The sequence below is a fragment of the Ictalurus punctatus genome, chromosome 3 (assembly GCF_001660625.3).
Source record: "Ictalurus punctatus breed USDA103 chromosome 3, Coco_2.0, whole genome shotgun sequence".
Lineage (NCBI taxonomy): Eukaryota > Metazoa > Chordata > Actinopteri > Siluriformes > Ictaluridae > Ictalurus > Ictalurus punctatus.
In genome coordinates this window covers 26,772,546-26,788,246 of record NC_030418.2, presented here as the reverse complement: position 1 = coordinate 26,788,246, position 15,701 = coordinate 26,772,546, and the positions used below count along the sequence as shown (strand labels likewise).

Sequence of the window (15,701 nt, the reverse complement as noted above, 5' to 3'; positions counted from 1 at the left end):
TTAAACATGAAAGTTTGACAATGTTGATGATTTACTTCTGTGCTGTTGGTCATTGCTATGTTGCATGAGCCAACCTCATTTAAGCATAGATCTGACGTGAGTTTCCTGATTGAAGCTTCCAGCAAAGCAGTTTCACACCATTATACTTCCTTCACCACGATGAACTCTTAGGAGGAGGATTTTTATATTAGGATCCAATTTTTTGTTGTTGTTGTTTTATCAAACATGCTTCAGGTTTGAGTTTCATCGAACATTTTTACTAGTGTTGTGGAACATTTAGTCTTTAGCTAAATTGAGTGGGTCACCAAATTTTAGAGTTTCCATTTACTTTTAACATCTTCTCTATGAGTAGTTTTCACCAGATGCATTTTTGCTGCATTATTAAACCCTTTCCTGCTGACCCATTCTCATTAAAGAAAATAAAAAACACAGAATATTAATATAACAATCATTTCTCAGCCATCCATTCATAGATTTCATTTCAGAAGACCGCACTGCATATAGGATAAAACAGATTTCTATTTGTTATAAGTATTAAACAACTTGTTTGAAACTTAAGAGAAAGTTATATGCTGCACCCAGGGGAGAGAGCGATGGGAACTCTTTCACTGATACAAGAAAACAAATTGATAAATTTAGATAAGAAAGATGTAATTATAGTGGTAAAAAAAAAAAACATGAATTGTTATGCTTGGTTTAAAAGATTTCCATATTTCAATTGCTGTATAATACAGCTAATTTCTCTACTCTCATGTCAGCGGAGTGACATATCCTTCCCTTTCGATTAGCTTTGGCACCCAGAGGTTTGCCAGGGTTGGTGACATGCCTTTATCTAGACGATTGGACAGCAGGAGTTGAGCTAGACAAAAATCATTATCTCGCATGATGAAGCACTAGGATTAAAGTCAGTAATCAAAATTGTCACTTGGCTACCTCACAAATTATTCAATTATTCAATAAGGCTTGACTCATATGCTATGAGATTACGAGTGGCCACACACTGCCCATATGCAGACTTTATCCACTATATCGCCAAAAATATGTGGATACCTGCCCATGACAACCATACAGTAAAAGGGTCTTCCCCAAACTGTTGCATTACAATTTCCTTTCACTGAAACTAAACGGAGGGAGGAGGTAGAACAGTGGCTTAGTGGTTAACACGTTTGCTTCACACCTGCAGGGTTAGGAGTATAGTGTACATCTGTCTGGAAAACTTTTACTTGCAAGAATAGTGAAATTGGGTATGTTGCACAGCAGAGCTTTTAGATTTTGTCTGAATGCCTGTCTGAGCACCTGTCAGTCATATCCAAAGCCAGGTGTAATTAATAGTGTGTGTACACCTTGTGGCACATTTTTGTAACTGTTCTGAGGTTCCTATTTGTTTTGGTGATAATTCTGGGTGAGGTATTTACAAATTTCTTCAAACTTTTTCTGTTGCAGTGCACTGTTCCAACCTGCCTGAAGATGTCCACGATAGTGCCAAAGCAGGCTACCATAATATCCCTTAATGATTATAGGCCCATTACACTGACACCTGTAATTATGAAATGCCTGGAGAGGCTGGTTCTGCATCACACCAAGGCTGCTCTGCCATTCACCTTGGACCCCCACCAGTATGCATACAGGGTTAAAAGTTCGACACATGATGACATCCTTACTGCCCTCCACAGTGTACTGTGCCATCTGGAACAACAAGCAACGTATGCACGGGTGCTGTTTATGGACTATGGTTCTGCATTTAATACTAACTTACCCAGCAGATTGGTCTCCAAGGTGTCTGACCAAGGAATACAGCACAACATCTGCCTGTGGATTAAGGACTTCTTAACAAAGCAGCCACAGTCAGTGAAGATGGGCATGCATCATTCCTCAACTCTGACACTCAGCACAGGAGTACCACAAGGCTGTGTGCTGAGCCCGTTTCTCTATTCACTCTATACCCATGACTGTATAGCGTCTTATAACACTAACACCATTATCAAATTCATGGATGGGGTGCACCACACTACTGTGGTGGGGTTGTCTGCCTACAGAGAAGAGGTACAGAGGCTGATGGTGTGGTGTGGTGCACAGAGAATAATCTGACTCTAAACATCAAGAAAACAAATGAACTCATTATTGATTTCACGAAGAAGCGAGATGTTCACATACCACTGCATATTAACGGGAAGATGGTGAAGAGAGTTTCCAGCTTTAAATTTCTGGATGTGCACACACATCTCAGAAGACCTCTCATGGATGATAAACATCACGGCGCTAGTCAAGAAGGCACTAAAGCAGATATACTTCCTAAGAATGCTCAGGAAGGCACACCTGTCAAAACAGCTCTTGGTGTCATCCTACCGCTGCTCCATTGAGAGTGTCCTTACTCATGGTATGCAGGTGTGGTATGGAGGCAGCTCTACATCAGTACATCATCACAAACTAAGCCACTACCCTGGACAACATATTTACCTCCCATTGCCTGCAGAAAACACATAACATTCTGAAGGACCCATATCACCCTGCTCATCATTTGTTTTAATTGTTGCCGACTGGAAAACGCTACAGGTCAATCAAAACATGCACCACAAGATTCATGAACAGTTTCTATCCTAAAGTTAACACCATACTGAACCTTGAACTGAAAACACACCCTCCAACTACAACACATCCTTAATATGCAAGAATCATTTATGTGCAATAACGTTATGAGGACTTTATTCCATGTACCATTTATGTGCACGGAATATGGCCTTTGTTGGTAATATGAACTCAATTATTTTGTAACTGTATATGTTGGCAAGTCCATAATTTTGTTGTATGTTTGTACAAAGACGATAAAGAAATCAATCAATCAATCAGTCACTCGTGATGTGAAATCAGAGTCGTAGGACACAGTGGACCTGGTGACTGCAGAGACACTGTGATGGTCTGTGGTGGAAGGTCATCCTTATTTTTCTCGTTTCACTTTTTAATATTATTAAGTCAGACTCTTTGGTCTATAAACCACATTCTGCACACTTTGTGGCTAACCATGTGTCAGCTCAGATTTTTTTTTCACATCATTAATTGAGCATTCCATAACTGAGGCAGTGCTGACACATTTCATGATCAAAAACTACATCTAACAGCTGTCAACCTGTATTTATAGGATTTCTTGTCACTGGACTGCTCATACTTTATGAGCAGTTTATTTATGAGTGAGTTAGCTGTTATTACCTGTGAGTGGTTTTAACTGGACCTTTGGTACGTAATTTCATTCCAGCTAATGTACATGTGTTGGAATAACAATAAAAATCCTAGAATACTTGAATTCTTGAATCCTTTATCTGACCTAAATTGAAAAGTTTTCCACGAACAAGTAATATTTTCCTTCTGCGGACTTCAGTGTTTTTATTGTGGAGCAACTAAGGAATGTTGTGTTTAACCTGAGGAAAAAACTTCCTTCTCTGACTTCTATAAACATCACTAACTTAACTTGCTTTTTCATCTGCAATATAGATGTTGAGGTGAATCCAAAGTAGTTCTCAGAGTTCTCAAAGTCTAAAAAGAAAAACTAAACGCATAGACTAAAACCATCTTTCAGAGTCAAGGTGCAAATATATTTTTACGTGACAAGAATGTGAAGACCTGTGTTCTGCAAATAGATTTCTGATATGTACGGCTTACACGATGCACGTGAGAGTAGATGACATGCTCTGTGGTGAGCTATGTTTGTCTGATGCTGATGGTGTAAAGTTGGCTGGCTAACGTTAGATTTATAACTAAGCTAGTTAAAGGACTGTTTTTTAAAGGAGCGTGAAAACTTAAGTAAATACAAAAGACACACTAAATCAAGGTTAATTACTACATTTTGCCTTTGTCTGGCACTATGTTCCTTAAATGTTTACACTGCTAGCAGCCATAGCCACAACCACTACTTACTATGTAGATTTTTTTTTAATCATGCAAGCAAAATTCGCCTGCGGAGATGACTACGCCTCCGTCTGATGGTGACTAACGTGATGTTGGGCATAGGTAACATTAATTTTTCGTTGACTCTGGATGTGTCTCAATCAGCTCCAGTAGTCATGGAGTCAGCCATTTTAAGGGCCGTCTCAATTGCAAAATCCTTCCAGTGCACTAACGTCACTATGTTCCCGTACTGGACATAATGTCATATTTTCTGAAGCCTCTCAGCTCGAAAAAAAATGCTTGCTATTATTGTTGTAGCTCTCAAATGATTACCTACGTTAGTCATATTTAACTTTATTTGATGTGCTATATACGGTTTGTTTGAGTCTAACGAATTTTAAGTGATTAACGTTTTTTTTTTTCTTTAAAGCTACTAGCTTGCCTAGGATCTTGCTTGAAGTACAATGACAGAAACTTGTGTGATTAAGCTAGCAAATGTATATGACTTATAACATCAGAAAGATATCACTCCTGCCAGTTGTTGATAAACGCCAGTGGTGACGTTTGTAGTTTGTAGTATGTAGTCATGTTGCGGGAAATTGAGTCATCAGTGTCCCAATGTGTAGTGGGCAAGGATCTTTACCAGTGCCCGAACTCGTGTACACGATATACTGATTCACGACCTACGGAACGGATTGAGATTCACCCTCTGGGTATTCTGCTAAAGCTAGCTAGCCATTGACTGGGAAAAAGATTATATTTCCTGTTAGTAAAAAACTGCCAGTGTTCCATTTGAGACAATACTACCCTTCTAAAATTCATACACTAGACGGTAGAGTATCTAGTGTAGAGCAGGGGTGCCCAATCTTATCCGCAAAGGGCCGGTGTGGGTGCAGGTTTTCATTCCAACCAAGCAGGAGCCACACCTGATTCCACCTGTTTAATCAGTTGATCTTGGCTTTCAATAGACTCAGGTGTGGCTTTTGCTTGGTTGGAATGAAAACCTGCACCCACACTGGCCCTTTCCGGATAAGATTGGACACCCCTGGTGTAGAGTATATAGTGTATAGTGTAAGTACACAGTGTATAGTATGTCATTTGGGACATAACTAAGCTCTTATTTCAGGTTGAAACAAGGGGTCCTCACTGCAGCCTGTAGCGCCATGATGTATTGGATTAGATCCACTATGTAACGCTTGTTGTAACAAAACCGGATGAATACTGCGATTTTTAATAATCCTTTGAGACTATTGCTTGTCAGGCTGTACGAACATGATCCCTGCTGTAAGCCATTTCACACTGTAGGATTGCAGTTGTCATTAATGTCAGCCTGTACGACAGTCCTGACACGGAAAACGGACACATGCAAGAAGACTTGTACGGAGTAGGAGAAGCAACACTACAGGACTGTATCTCAAATCTTCTGACACTTCTGAGAATTTAATCGGAGGAAAAGTTTGATCGCGTGACTGTTAACCGGCTGCCGGGGAACTTCTCAAACTAGCGATCAAAGACTACAGATTTTAGCCTGGGATTATAGGAATCTTTTAGGATACTCAAAATTTGTCTCAGACGACCAAATCGTGGCCATCATCGTAGTGTGAACCCGCTTTAGGTAATTCATCTACGATTATGGTTATGGTTAGGGTTGCAACTTCCAGTACGTAGTGGATGTAATCCAATAATTCATCGCTTTACAGGCTGCAATGAGGAAACTCTCGTTTAAAAGGTTGTTCTACACTAACTTCTACGCTAATTATCTAAAAGACCAACCGAATTGGGTCGCTTTCAGTTTGTGTATTTATCTGTGTTCTCCTTTTAGGTATTCTCAGTGGGTTCTGTTATCTGATCTGTTTTATTAACCGGTCTTTTAGTTAACTAGTTCATATTTAAGCAATACGCAGGCTCTCTACTGACCCCTGGTGTCGTCGGTTACATGCCGTTAACCTCACTTGAGTCCAACATGGCGTCCACCAACAGCCGAGAATGGAGGGCGGTGTGCGAGAAATTTCACCGCGCCCAAGATCTTTCTGAAACAGAATCGCGAAAAGATCCCGAAAACGACCCTTTCCGCTCTAAATATAAAGCTAGGGAGCTGCTGAAGGAGATTCACTGTACGGTAAAGAATTTCGACGTAGACGACAGCGAGAACGAGGACCGGGAGCCGGACCGTGAGCCAGCAGAGCCTGCAGACGGGGAGGCGGTAAATGGAGGAGTTAATAATAAACCGCACGCAGGCGACTCTCGAGCCGGACTCCGAGCCGTCAAACTCAGCGTGATTGACTATCATCTGGGTGTGAACCATATCGAAACCGAGGAGCTCTCCGCTGGCGAAGAATACTTAATGAACTGTATGAAATTGCTGGAGGAGTGTACGGTAACACGGGAAAATGTCTCGCTGTTCATACAAGTCAGGGTAAATGGCCAATGTTTTCCCTATATGTACCACATTAACATCACTGGCTACATCCAAAACCGCACAATACTTCCGTACTAGTTAGTAAATCAAAACAAACAGCACCATACTAGTTAGTGCCTTAGTATGTTGGTTTGGACGTGGCCATGGCAACCCGCTAGACTGCCACTCCTAGTGACGTTATATTTCTCCATACTGTTTAGTAGGGTAGTGTGCATTTGCGAGGTAACAAGCCAGCTGCTGATTCTCTTGGGCTTATTCTTTTTCCTAATGGTATTTGTCTTTTTTGCAGAACCAGCTTGGCATCTTATGGGCCGGACGGGACGAAACCGAGAAAGCTCAAGCCTTTTTGGAAACGGCTGAGTCAATTTATGTTCACTACATGAAAGAGGTGACTCAGCATTTTCACATCATCCAGTCCTCATACACATTGTACTACTGCATCATCCAAGACACACTGACTACGTTTACATGGACAGCAGTAATCTAATTACTGTCCTTATTCCGAATAAGACAATATTCTGATTAAGGTGTTTACATGAGTCGCTTTTAGAACGTTCCTTTCATGATCCTGTTTTACATTTTATAGAACATAGATCGATTAACGGCACACGTCATTACGTCACCGGGCCACGCCATCTGACGTTCTCTCCAGAATTTCACGTATCAACATACAGTTACTCTTCATTATGGTACCGTATACAGTTTTTTGTTTTGTTTTGTTTTTTTACGAAAGCTTCAAGTGCGGTTCATTATTTGTCGTGCTATACGTGCAAATAGACAATTGATTGAAGCCATGGGCTGCGTCCAAAACCAAGTACTTACCGACTACATATGAGCACTACCATGTGTGTACGCAAATGCGGTGAAAACTCCCACACGACGTTCATAGTGTGATTAAGGTGTTTACATGTCTGTAATGCACTTCAATAATCGACTAAAATAGGAATACTCAATGTGTCTTAATTCAATTTGTGTTTACTTCGAGTATGACCTTAGTCGGATTAAGGTCATCAATAATCACTCAGTGCGTTTACATGGACAACAATAATCCACTATTAACCCGATTAAGACAATACTCTGATTAAGAAACCACCATGTAAACAGCAATTTTTAAAAAAGTAAACACAAATTGAATTAAGACGTGGAGTACTCCTGTTTTAGTCACATTATCGACATCTATTACAGACATGTAAACCCCTTAATCACATTATGAATGTCGTGTGAGAGTTTTCACCGCATTTTGCGACAGGACGCTATCACACACGGCAGTGCTCAACCGTTTTACGGCAAACAAGAGAGCACAGCTGTGTCCCAAACCTCATACTTACCTACTATAGGCCTGTAGTAGGAGAAATACTCCTTGGCTTCTTGGCTACTATATAGACGGTAAGTACGCATTTTGGGACGCAGCCCACGGCTTCAAGCAGTTGTCCCATTTGCACGTATAGCATGACAAATAATTAACCGCACTTGAAGCATTCGTAAAAATTTAATTAAAAACACCCAAAACTGTATACGGTACCATAACGAAGACGAACTGTATGATGATACGTGAAATTCTAGAGGGACGTCGGACAGCGTGGCACGGTGATGTAATGACGTGTGCTGTTAATCGAACTATGTTCTATAACATGTAAAACGGGTACATGAAAGGAGTATTCTAAAAGCGACTCGTGTAAACACCTTAATCACAATATTGTCTTACTCAGAGTGAAGTCAATAATTAGATTACTGCTGTCCATGTAAACGTAGTCACTGACTACGTTTACATGGACAGCAATTAACCTAATTATTACTGACTACTGATCGGAAGGTGTGAGTTCAAATCCCAGCACCATCAAGCTGATATTGCCTTGATCAGGACCCTCAACTGCTCAGTTGTATAAATGAGAAATGTTGTAAATGTAAACGATATGCAAATGATACTCTTACTAATGACTCCGTTTTTTTTGTGTTTTCGAGCATCAGGACTAATTTTTAATTGTTGTAGATGAAAATTTCTGTTGGGTTTTTTTTTTAACTTAGAAACCATGAAATTTAAACAATCTAACAAGTATTTACCCACAGGTTTGTTATCTAATGCAAGGCAATTCCCTTCCTCCTCCATGGTCTGTGTGTTGTACATTTAGCTTGTCTTTGTGTACAATATGACTCTTGCACAGTTTGTATTAGAGACATGCACAGGATTCATCTTTAAGGCAGATGTTGTTTACATCCCGCTGAAAATAGGACTATGTACTGTTTCATCAAAATAAATAATGGCAATATAATAATGTATTGCAGTGGAGTCTTAGAGTCTTAGTTTCAGAGAGGCTTGGTTTACAGTAAACGCCACTCCACACCAACTTCATCTCTGTCTGTGCTGAGTTTGAGTCCCTTATAACCTCTATTTAGACACAACACACGCCAGATTCACTTTGGTTTTATGTTATCGTAATCTCAAACATTTTGTGGACAGAGCATTTCACCTGATTGGTAATGAGAAGCGAATTTTAAAAAAATGTTGCCAACTAAATGGAGGTCTTCCTGCGGTTTTCCGCCAAAATATAAGCCACAAAGTCTGACACATAAAAGTAATTAAGTCAGAAACATATTACTATTATTACTGTTTGTACTCCCAAATATATTTGTGATATTATCAAGTGTTATTTAGTGCAATAGTAATATTACAAAATAGAATTTAAAAAATATATTATATTTTTATTTATATATATATATATATATATATATATATATATATATATATATATATATATATAAAATATCTTCTTCTTCTTTACAAAAATGTCTGTACATTTATAGCACTACTTGTTACATTACCTTGGCATTAAATTATAAAAAAAACTAGTAAACACTGCTGCAAGGGGGTTTCTAATACAGCTGCTGGGAGAGTGGTGGTAAATTCGACATCCTTTTCTCTTATGACTTCTGTAATCCATCTCTCTATATTTCTTTACCTTTCTTGGAAAGTCATGGGAAGGAAATACTCGATTTTTTTTTTTTTCTTTCACTGTTTGAGCAAATGGTAATGCAAAAGGGTATTTGCTACGGTCTCCCATATCCCTCTATATAAGTTTACCCTGCTATAGTTTACTTAAACCCAGAAATGGATGTATATGCATGAACACAATCCATTATAGCTGATGTATCGTGTAGCATGATTGAAGTGACCTGCAGGTCTTAAAACTTTGTGGAAATATCTTGAATATGGTATTAAAAAATATCAAATTTGAAGTGCCGATACCTGCAGATACCCTGGGATCCACCACAACCCTCTCCAGGATAAAGTGCTTACTCAAGATGAATGAATGAAAAGGGCATTATAATAGGGACACTTAGTATCATGTTTAAAATCTAAAACTTGCCCAACATAAGCGTAAGTGCTGATGTTATAAAGTTTGAGGGAGAGAAACAATTGAATTTTATTTAACGCTTTTATTTTGGTTTAATGCACAATAACTCAGTGGTTTATGTTTAATCAAACTAATATAGCTAGACAGTCCATACAGGATTTCGTAGAGTTTTTTGTGATTGTCGTGGCCAAAATTGCTTGATTTTTTTCAAAAGAAAAGAGTTTTTTATGTGCTTTTTTTTTTTTGCAGAAAACTCCTTGAATTGGCAAAATAGCATTTGCACAAAATTGTTTTGCACGGTCTTTCACAGTGATGCTTGTTAGTAAACGAGACCTTTTAGCTGTACTCATGACTCGAAGATAACTTTAGCTGAATGCATGTTGTGATGATGTTACATGGCACGTCTTGGCCCAAATCTGCAGAAAATCTTCAGGAATTTAGAAAAATTGCAAGCTCCTCAGAATATTGCAGAGTTTGCTTAATTTTGCGTTAATTTCTGAAAATGGCAAAATCCCAAACTCCTGGAGGGACTGACTAGACCACCGTCATTGGTTCAGAATGTAGTAGAAGCTATCCATGGGTGATATGAAATATTGAGTACTTCATGTTTAACGTTTCTAGGATGGCCAACCACCGCTGGATTTGGTAGATTTCTTTGTGCTAGAGGAAGATGCACCCTCCCAACAAGAGAGAATGAGGAGGTGAGATGCTTCTCATATACATTTTTGAAGATGTTCAAACATCAAGATGTTTGTATTGGTTTCTCTTTTTTGAATACTTTTTTAAATTTTTTATCATCTGTTTATTTTGGCAGATTTGAAATGGCATACACACACACGCTTTATTATCTGGCCCAAGTGTATAAATATCTGGGTCAGTATGAGAGAGCGGGACAGTACTGCCACAGCACATTGCAGAGACAGCTGAAGTTCAGCCAGTTTGTGCCACTCGAGTGGGCTATCAATGCTGCCACACTGTCGCAGTATTACATCACCAAGGTAAGCTTTTAAATTCTTTAATGTACGTTTTGAACGTCTTTTCAGTTTTCAGCTAGTCCTTAAATCATATTGTATAAACCCCTAGTGTTGGACTGTATTCACTATTCCTGTTTTGTGCTTTTATGATTGCATTTTTATTCTACAAAATACTAGAATACTAACTTTATTTCCATGATCCAAATCTTTCCGGTAGAAAACTGATCAACTTGAATTAGCTGTAATCAAATTCAGTTCATTCCAACACTGCCTTTTACACTGGTTCCACCTTTTAATTAGAAGACCTTTCGAAAAGGTTGATCAGACCATTATAGGACAAAGGAAACCAATGAAAGCTATTTCCTGTAGCTATAGGTCTGTACCTAGTCTTCAAAAATAAATCTGAAAGATCTGTTGTTGCAGTATGGTCAAAAACCAAGTGTGAGTGAGTTTCTTATCTATGCTGTTGCAAAAGTCTCGCCTACATTCCATTCCACTTGTTTTCTCCTTTCTCACAGTCTAGTATACTCACCGTTAGCCACATAATGGAATAAAAGCAGACGTTACCCTTTAAACACTAATTCCATAATTACCACTCTTAAGTTGTTTGCTGAGGGTTTTTTTTTTGTTTTTTTTTTAGACACGTTACATGGAGGCGCGACACTGTTTGGCTGCAGCTAATGTCATTGCTGGTCTGGCTGGAGAAGTCCCTTCAGAGGCTGCTGCCAAAGAAAGTATGTTTAACGTCTTAAGACCTGAACTGTCACATTGCCTGCATTTTAATTTCCTTTTACTAGCACTAAGTCTGTAGGACCACTGTGGGGGTCTCCATAAGGGTAAACATATCTTAGTACTTAAGTAAGGAACCAAGCACAATGGCGCATGCGGTTATTGGAAACAACAACAATAGAGTGTTGTGATGTGGCAGGATGCAATGCGGTTACCACCCTGAAGTTGATTATTTATCAATAGCAACACTTTCTGAAGGGTTTTATTTCTCATACTATATACCACATTCATTTGTCAACGCTAATTGTTTGTTTATTAAAGACCAGCATGTCATACCTTTTATCCTTTTATAGTTATGTTTAATGTCATGGACTGTCTGTGAAACATGTTAGTTCCTGTCATCACTTATGTTATATTGTTATATGTTATAACAGTTATAAAGAGGCGTTCCCTCACTAGCCTCTGTCTAGACCCCCCCCCCCTTTCTTGAAGTTAATAAGAGATAAAAATGCAACTTGTCATGTTACTAAGAAACCATGAAGCTTTATCTCTGAATCTTAGATAGTGCTGACACTGCTTCTAAAACATTCTCCTCACAGAATGTCTCTGTGTAAGCTGTTATAGAAATGTCATATTAGAACAAGTTTATTGATATAAACCTTGAAGCTGAACTACATCTTCTAACCAATCAGAATCAAGCATTCAGCAGTGCTGTGGTATACGTTTTTCTAAGTAGTTTATTTTGTCTGATATACCTCAGGTTCACACCAGCATGTATTTTTGTTGTTTTATAACTTTATATTTAATTTAATTTAATAAAATAACCCGAATTTCCCTGTTGATGTGTAACTTAGAACTTCATTTGTGTCTTTGATAGGCGAAGCTGAATATGACAAACGTGAGCAGCTACGTCAGAAAAGAGCTGAAATTGCAAGGTGCTGGATCAAATATTGCCTTAATCTGTTACAAGATGCCAAAAAGCTTCTGGAGGTAATTTTGCTCCACTCATGTTCTCAAGTCTGTCTTTAGATTGCTGCTGCTGCTGTTAAATGAATCTGAATGTTTTTGCTGCCCTCTTCAGGACAACATTGGCGAGTTAGACTTGGACCGACAGGAAGAGCTGCAAAGTGCCCGACGGCATGAGGAGGAGGAAAAAGAGAGAGGAAGAAAAACAGCAGTTCTCTTTGATTCCGCTGACACGTTCGATTCGATTTGCAGCCAGGAGGAGAAGGTGAGCTGCATACTTCCGTTGAACTTTGAAGAAGCCCGTGCCATCTTTCTGGTGGGTCAAGGCTACGTGACGCAGGCCAAGGAGTATTTCGAGATGGATGGTCACGTAACGGACCATATCGAGATCCTTCAAGATCACAGTGCTCTTTTTAAGGTCTTGGCCTTTTTTGAGGAGGACCTGGAGCGCCGCTGCAAGATGCACAAGCGGCGCGTGGACATGCTCGAGCCCATCTGCAAGGACCTGAACGCTCAGTACTACTTGCTGATCTGCCGACAGTTGCAGTTCGAACTCGCCGAGACCTTCTATGAAATGATGGACCTAAAACTGGCCGTGGCTGAAAAGCAGGACCAGCCGGACGCACACACCATAAAGAAGTTCAACCACTTGTGCTCGGCATCCATCAAGTACTACCAAATGTTCCTCGACTCCATCCGTTCACCAGAGGGCAAGTTTCCTGAAAAACTCGAAGACGATTTGCTGAGACCGGCACTTGTGGCGAAGTTTCGTATTGCTCGACTTCAGTCCAAGATCATCTCAGGAAACCTGGCCACTCAATTGGAGAATCTCAACCTCTCACTGGAGTCGTACAACTTTGTCGTGCAGTATTGTGAGGAGCACCCAGAAGCCAAGAAGACTGTGGAAACTGAACTGGAGCTGAGTGAAGAAATGGTGACCCTCCTACCTATGAAGATCAATAGAATAGCATGTAGCATGGCCTCCTCTAACTAAGATGAAATTGTGATCACTTTATAAAGATGATTACAGGCTATAATGAGAGCTGACATGAATAAAAATCCTTCTGTTCCACTTTAAAACCATCATATTACAGTAGACCAGAGTGTATATACATTTACCAGTCTCCATAATTAGTGATACCCCATTTTCCCAATCTAGTCTAGCTGACCTATCATTCACCTTTACTTGTACAAACATGGGAGCGGACTAGCGTTTCCTGTACTTACCTTGCTGAACTGCATGATTCAGTTATCACTAATATATTTAATGTTACAGTGCGTGGTCATATCTATCGTCGTATCTGATCAAGATGGAAAATGAAATATAGTGTAACTGTTAAATACACTTATGCTTAATAAATAAATTAATTTGTTTTCGTTAGTTTGTCTTACGCATTCTTATTTGGGTGGCACAACCTTAAAAATTTTCTTACCAGTCTGAAATTGTCAGCTGAGTGCATGGTGGGTAGCAGTGTTTTGCAGTGGGTATCGTTGCTGTTTCACAGCTTCAGAGTCCCCAGTTTGAGCCAGAGCTTGGGTTATTGTCTGGGTGGAGTCTGTGTTTATGTAAACCCCTATTCCACATGGATTTCCTCAAGGTCCTCCGGTTTCCTCCCACCTCCCAAATAACATACCAGTGAATTGGCTACACTAAATTGTGAAGGCCTGTGTACGTGGTGTCCTGTAATAGATTCATGTCTCATCCAGGACGCACAACTCATGCCTATTATTATTATTATTATTATTATTATTATTATTATTATTATTATTATTATTATTGGGATTGGCTCCAGATCCATCGCAACCCTGATTAGGTTAAAGTGCTTACTGACAGTGAATGAATGAACAAATGAGTGCTCGGTGCACTGTCTGTAATAGCGCTTGGTATATGGAGTTAACTGGGGCAGTGGAGGCTTGACGGTTAAGGCTCTGGGTTACTGATCAGAAGGTTGGGGATTCAAGCCCCAGCTCTGCTGTGCTGCCACTGTTGGGTCCTTAACCCTCTCTGCTCCAGGGGTGCCATATCATGGCTGACCCTCTGCTTTGCCCCTAACATGCTAGGATATGCAAAGAAAAGAATTTCACTGTGCTGTAATGTATATGTGACCAATAAAGACTTACTATCATTATTATTGTTATTTTCTTAACACATTGAGAGTGAGCTGTGAACACAAAGCTGACAAATTTTTATGTGATTATTGGTACATTTAATAATCTTTAGTCATTTGCAGTACTTCTGGATGTTAAGAAGAGATGTTTATTTGATTATTGTTTTGTCCTCAGTTTCGTGATAATCTGGTGGTGTATCTGTGTGATGACTAATGGGGGAGCTCTGCTTCTGTCTCTGGCTCATTTCTAACTGATAGTTTCGCTTCTGTGGACTGGAGACTGTTACACAGTATTTAAGATGCTGTTTATTTTTCGTCAGAGCAGACATACCCAAACAGGTCTCTATTATTAAGGTGCTCTGTAATCTAACTACATGTCTAGGAATGATCTGTTAGTTGGACTTCCTGCCTTGTTTATCATCAGATGAATACAGACATACTGACAGAACTCCAGCTGATGTACTGACTCATTATCTCTGGAAAGTACCAAAATGGTTCAGCAATTATTCCCATGTTTAGAAATTGATTAATTTTATCATTGGAATCCACCTGTTTTTTTTTCTCCTCCATTTTCAGTTCACTATATTTCTAGCAGAATTACTTTAAAGACTCTGTATGTGAATAGATATGAAGCTTCAGTTATTGTCATAGTTTAAAGGTAATAAAATGTCTGTAATTGTTACACCTTTTATTAGGTGGCTCAGTGTGGAGTAGAACTTTTCTCCTATCTTGCCAGGGTTTCACCACATACAATTTTGTTCTTAAGAATTATAATGCATATTATGTGCTGTAGCTTTAGATGACTCAGTTATGGTTCAGAATCTTGGAATGATAATTTTAAACATCTCAAACTCCTCCAACACAAAATGTTAGAAAAGGGAAATTTCTATACACCAGTTAAGCCATTACATGCAGTTTAATTTCATCATCGTTCCTTCTCTAAAGAGCTAAAAATACACAATGTCTTGCATTTGTTTGTGATCAGTAGTGTTTGACTGGAATGCGTGTTTCATGTTGTAGTTTGTGTGTTAAAATGAATTGCACAAAATTTGGGGAATGCTGAGTATGATTTACATTAGCTTGCATTTTTGTAAATCTTATGAGCAGAGTTAGGTGTAACGTGTTACAAAGTAACACGTTACTGTATTCTAATTACTTTTTCTGATAACGCAGTAATGTAACACATTACATTTTAAATTTGTCATTTGATTACAGTTACTGATGTCAATAAAGTGATGGTACTTGCGGTACAAATTTATTGCTGAGAAAACAA

General features: G+C 39.1%; 1 protein-coding gene across 1 annotated transcript; it reads left to right on the top strand.

The window, feature by feature from the left end:
* The first annotated feature begins 5,790 nt into the window (after positions 1-5,790).
* kifbp (kinesin family binding protein) lies at positions 5,791-13,701 on the top strand. The gene is made up of 7 exons (XM_017464984.3): positions 5,791-6,295; positions 6,588-6,686; positions 10,273-10,352; positions 10,466-10,649; positions 11,266-11,359; positions 12,232-12,344; positions 12,436-13,701. The coding sequence occupies exons 1-7, from the start codon at positions 5,816-5,818 to the stop codon at positions 13,312-13,314; spliced, it is 1,929 nt and encodes a 642-aa protein (XP_017320473.1). The 5' UTR covers positions 5,791-5,815; the 3' UTR covers positions 13,315-13,701.
* The last annotated feature ends 2,000 nt before the right edge of the window (positions 13,702-15,701 follow it).

Coding starts and splice junctions, on each gene's coding strand:
- kifbp (XM_017464984.3), top strand. CDS start 5,816: ATGCCGTTAACCTCACTTGAGTCCAACATGGCGTCCACCAACAGCCGA. Junction 10,353..10,465: donor CAACAAGAGAGAATGAGGAG/GTGAGATGCTTC, acceptor TTATTTTGGCAG/ATTTGAAATGGCATACACAC. Junction 11,360..12,231: donor AGAGGCTGCTGCCAAAGAAA/GTATGTTTAACG, acceptor TGTCTTTGATAG/GCGAAGCTGAATATGACAAA.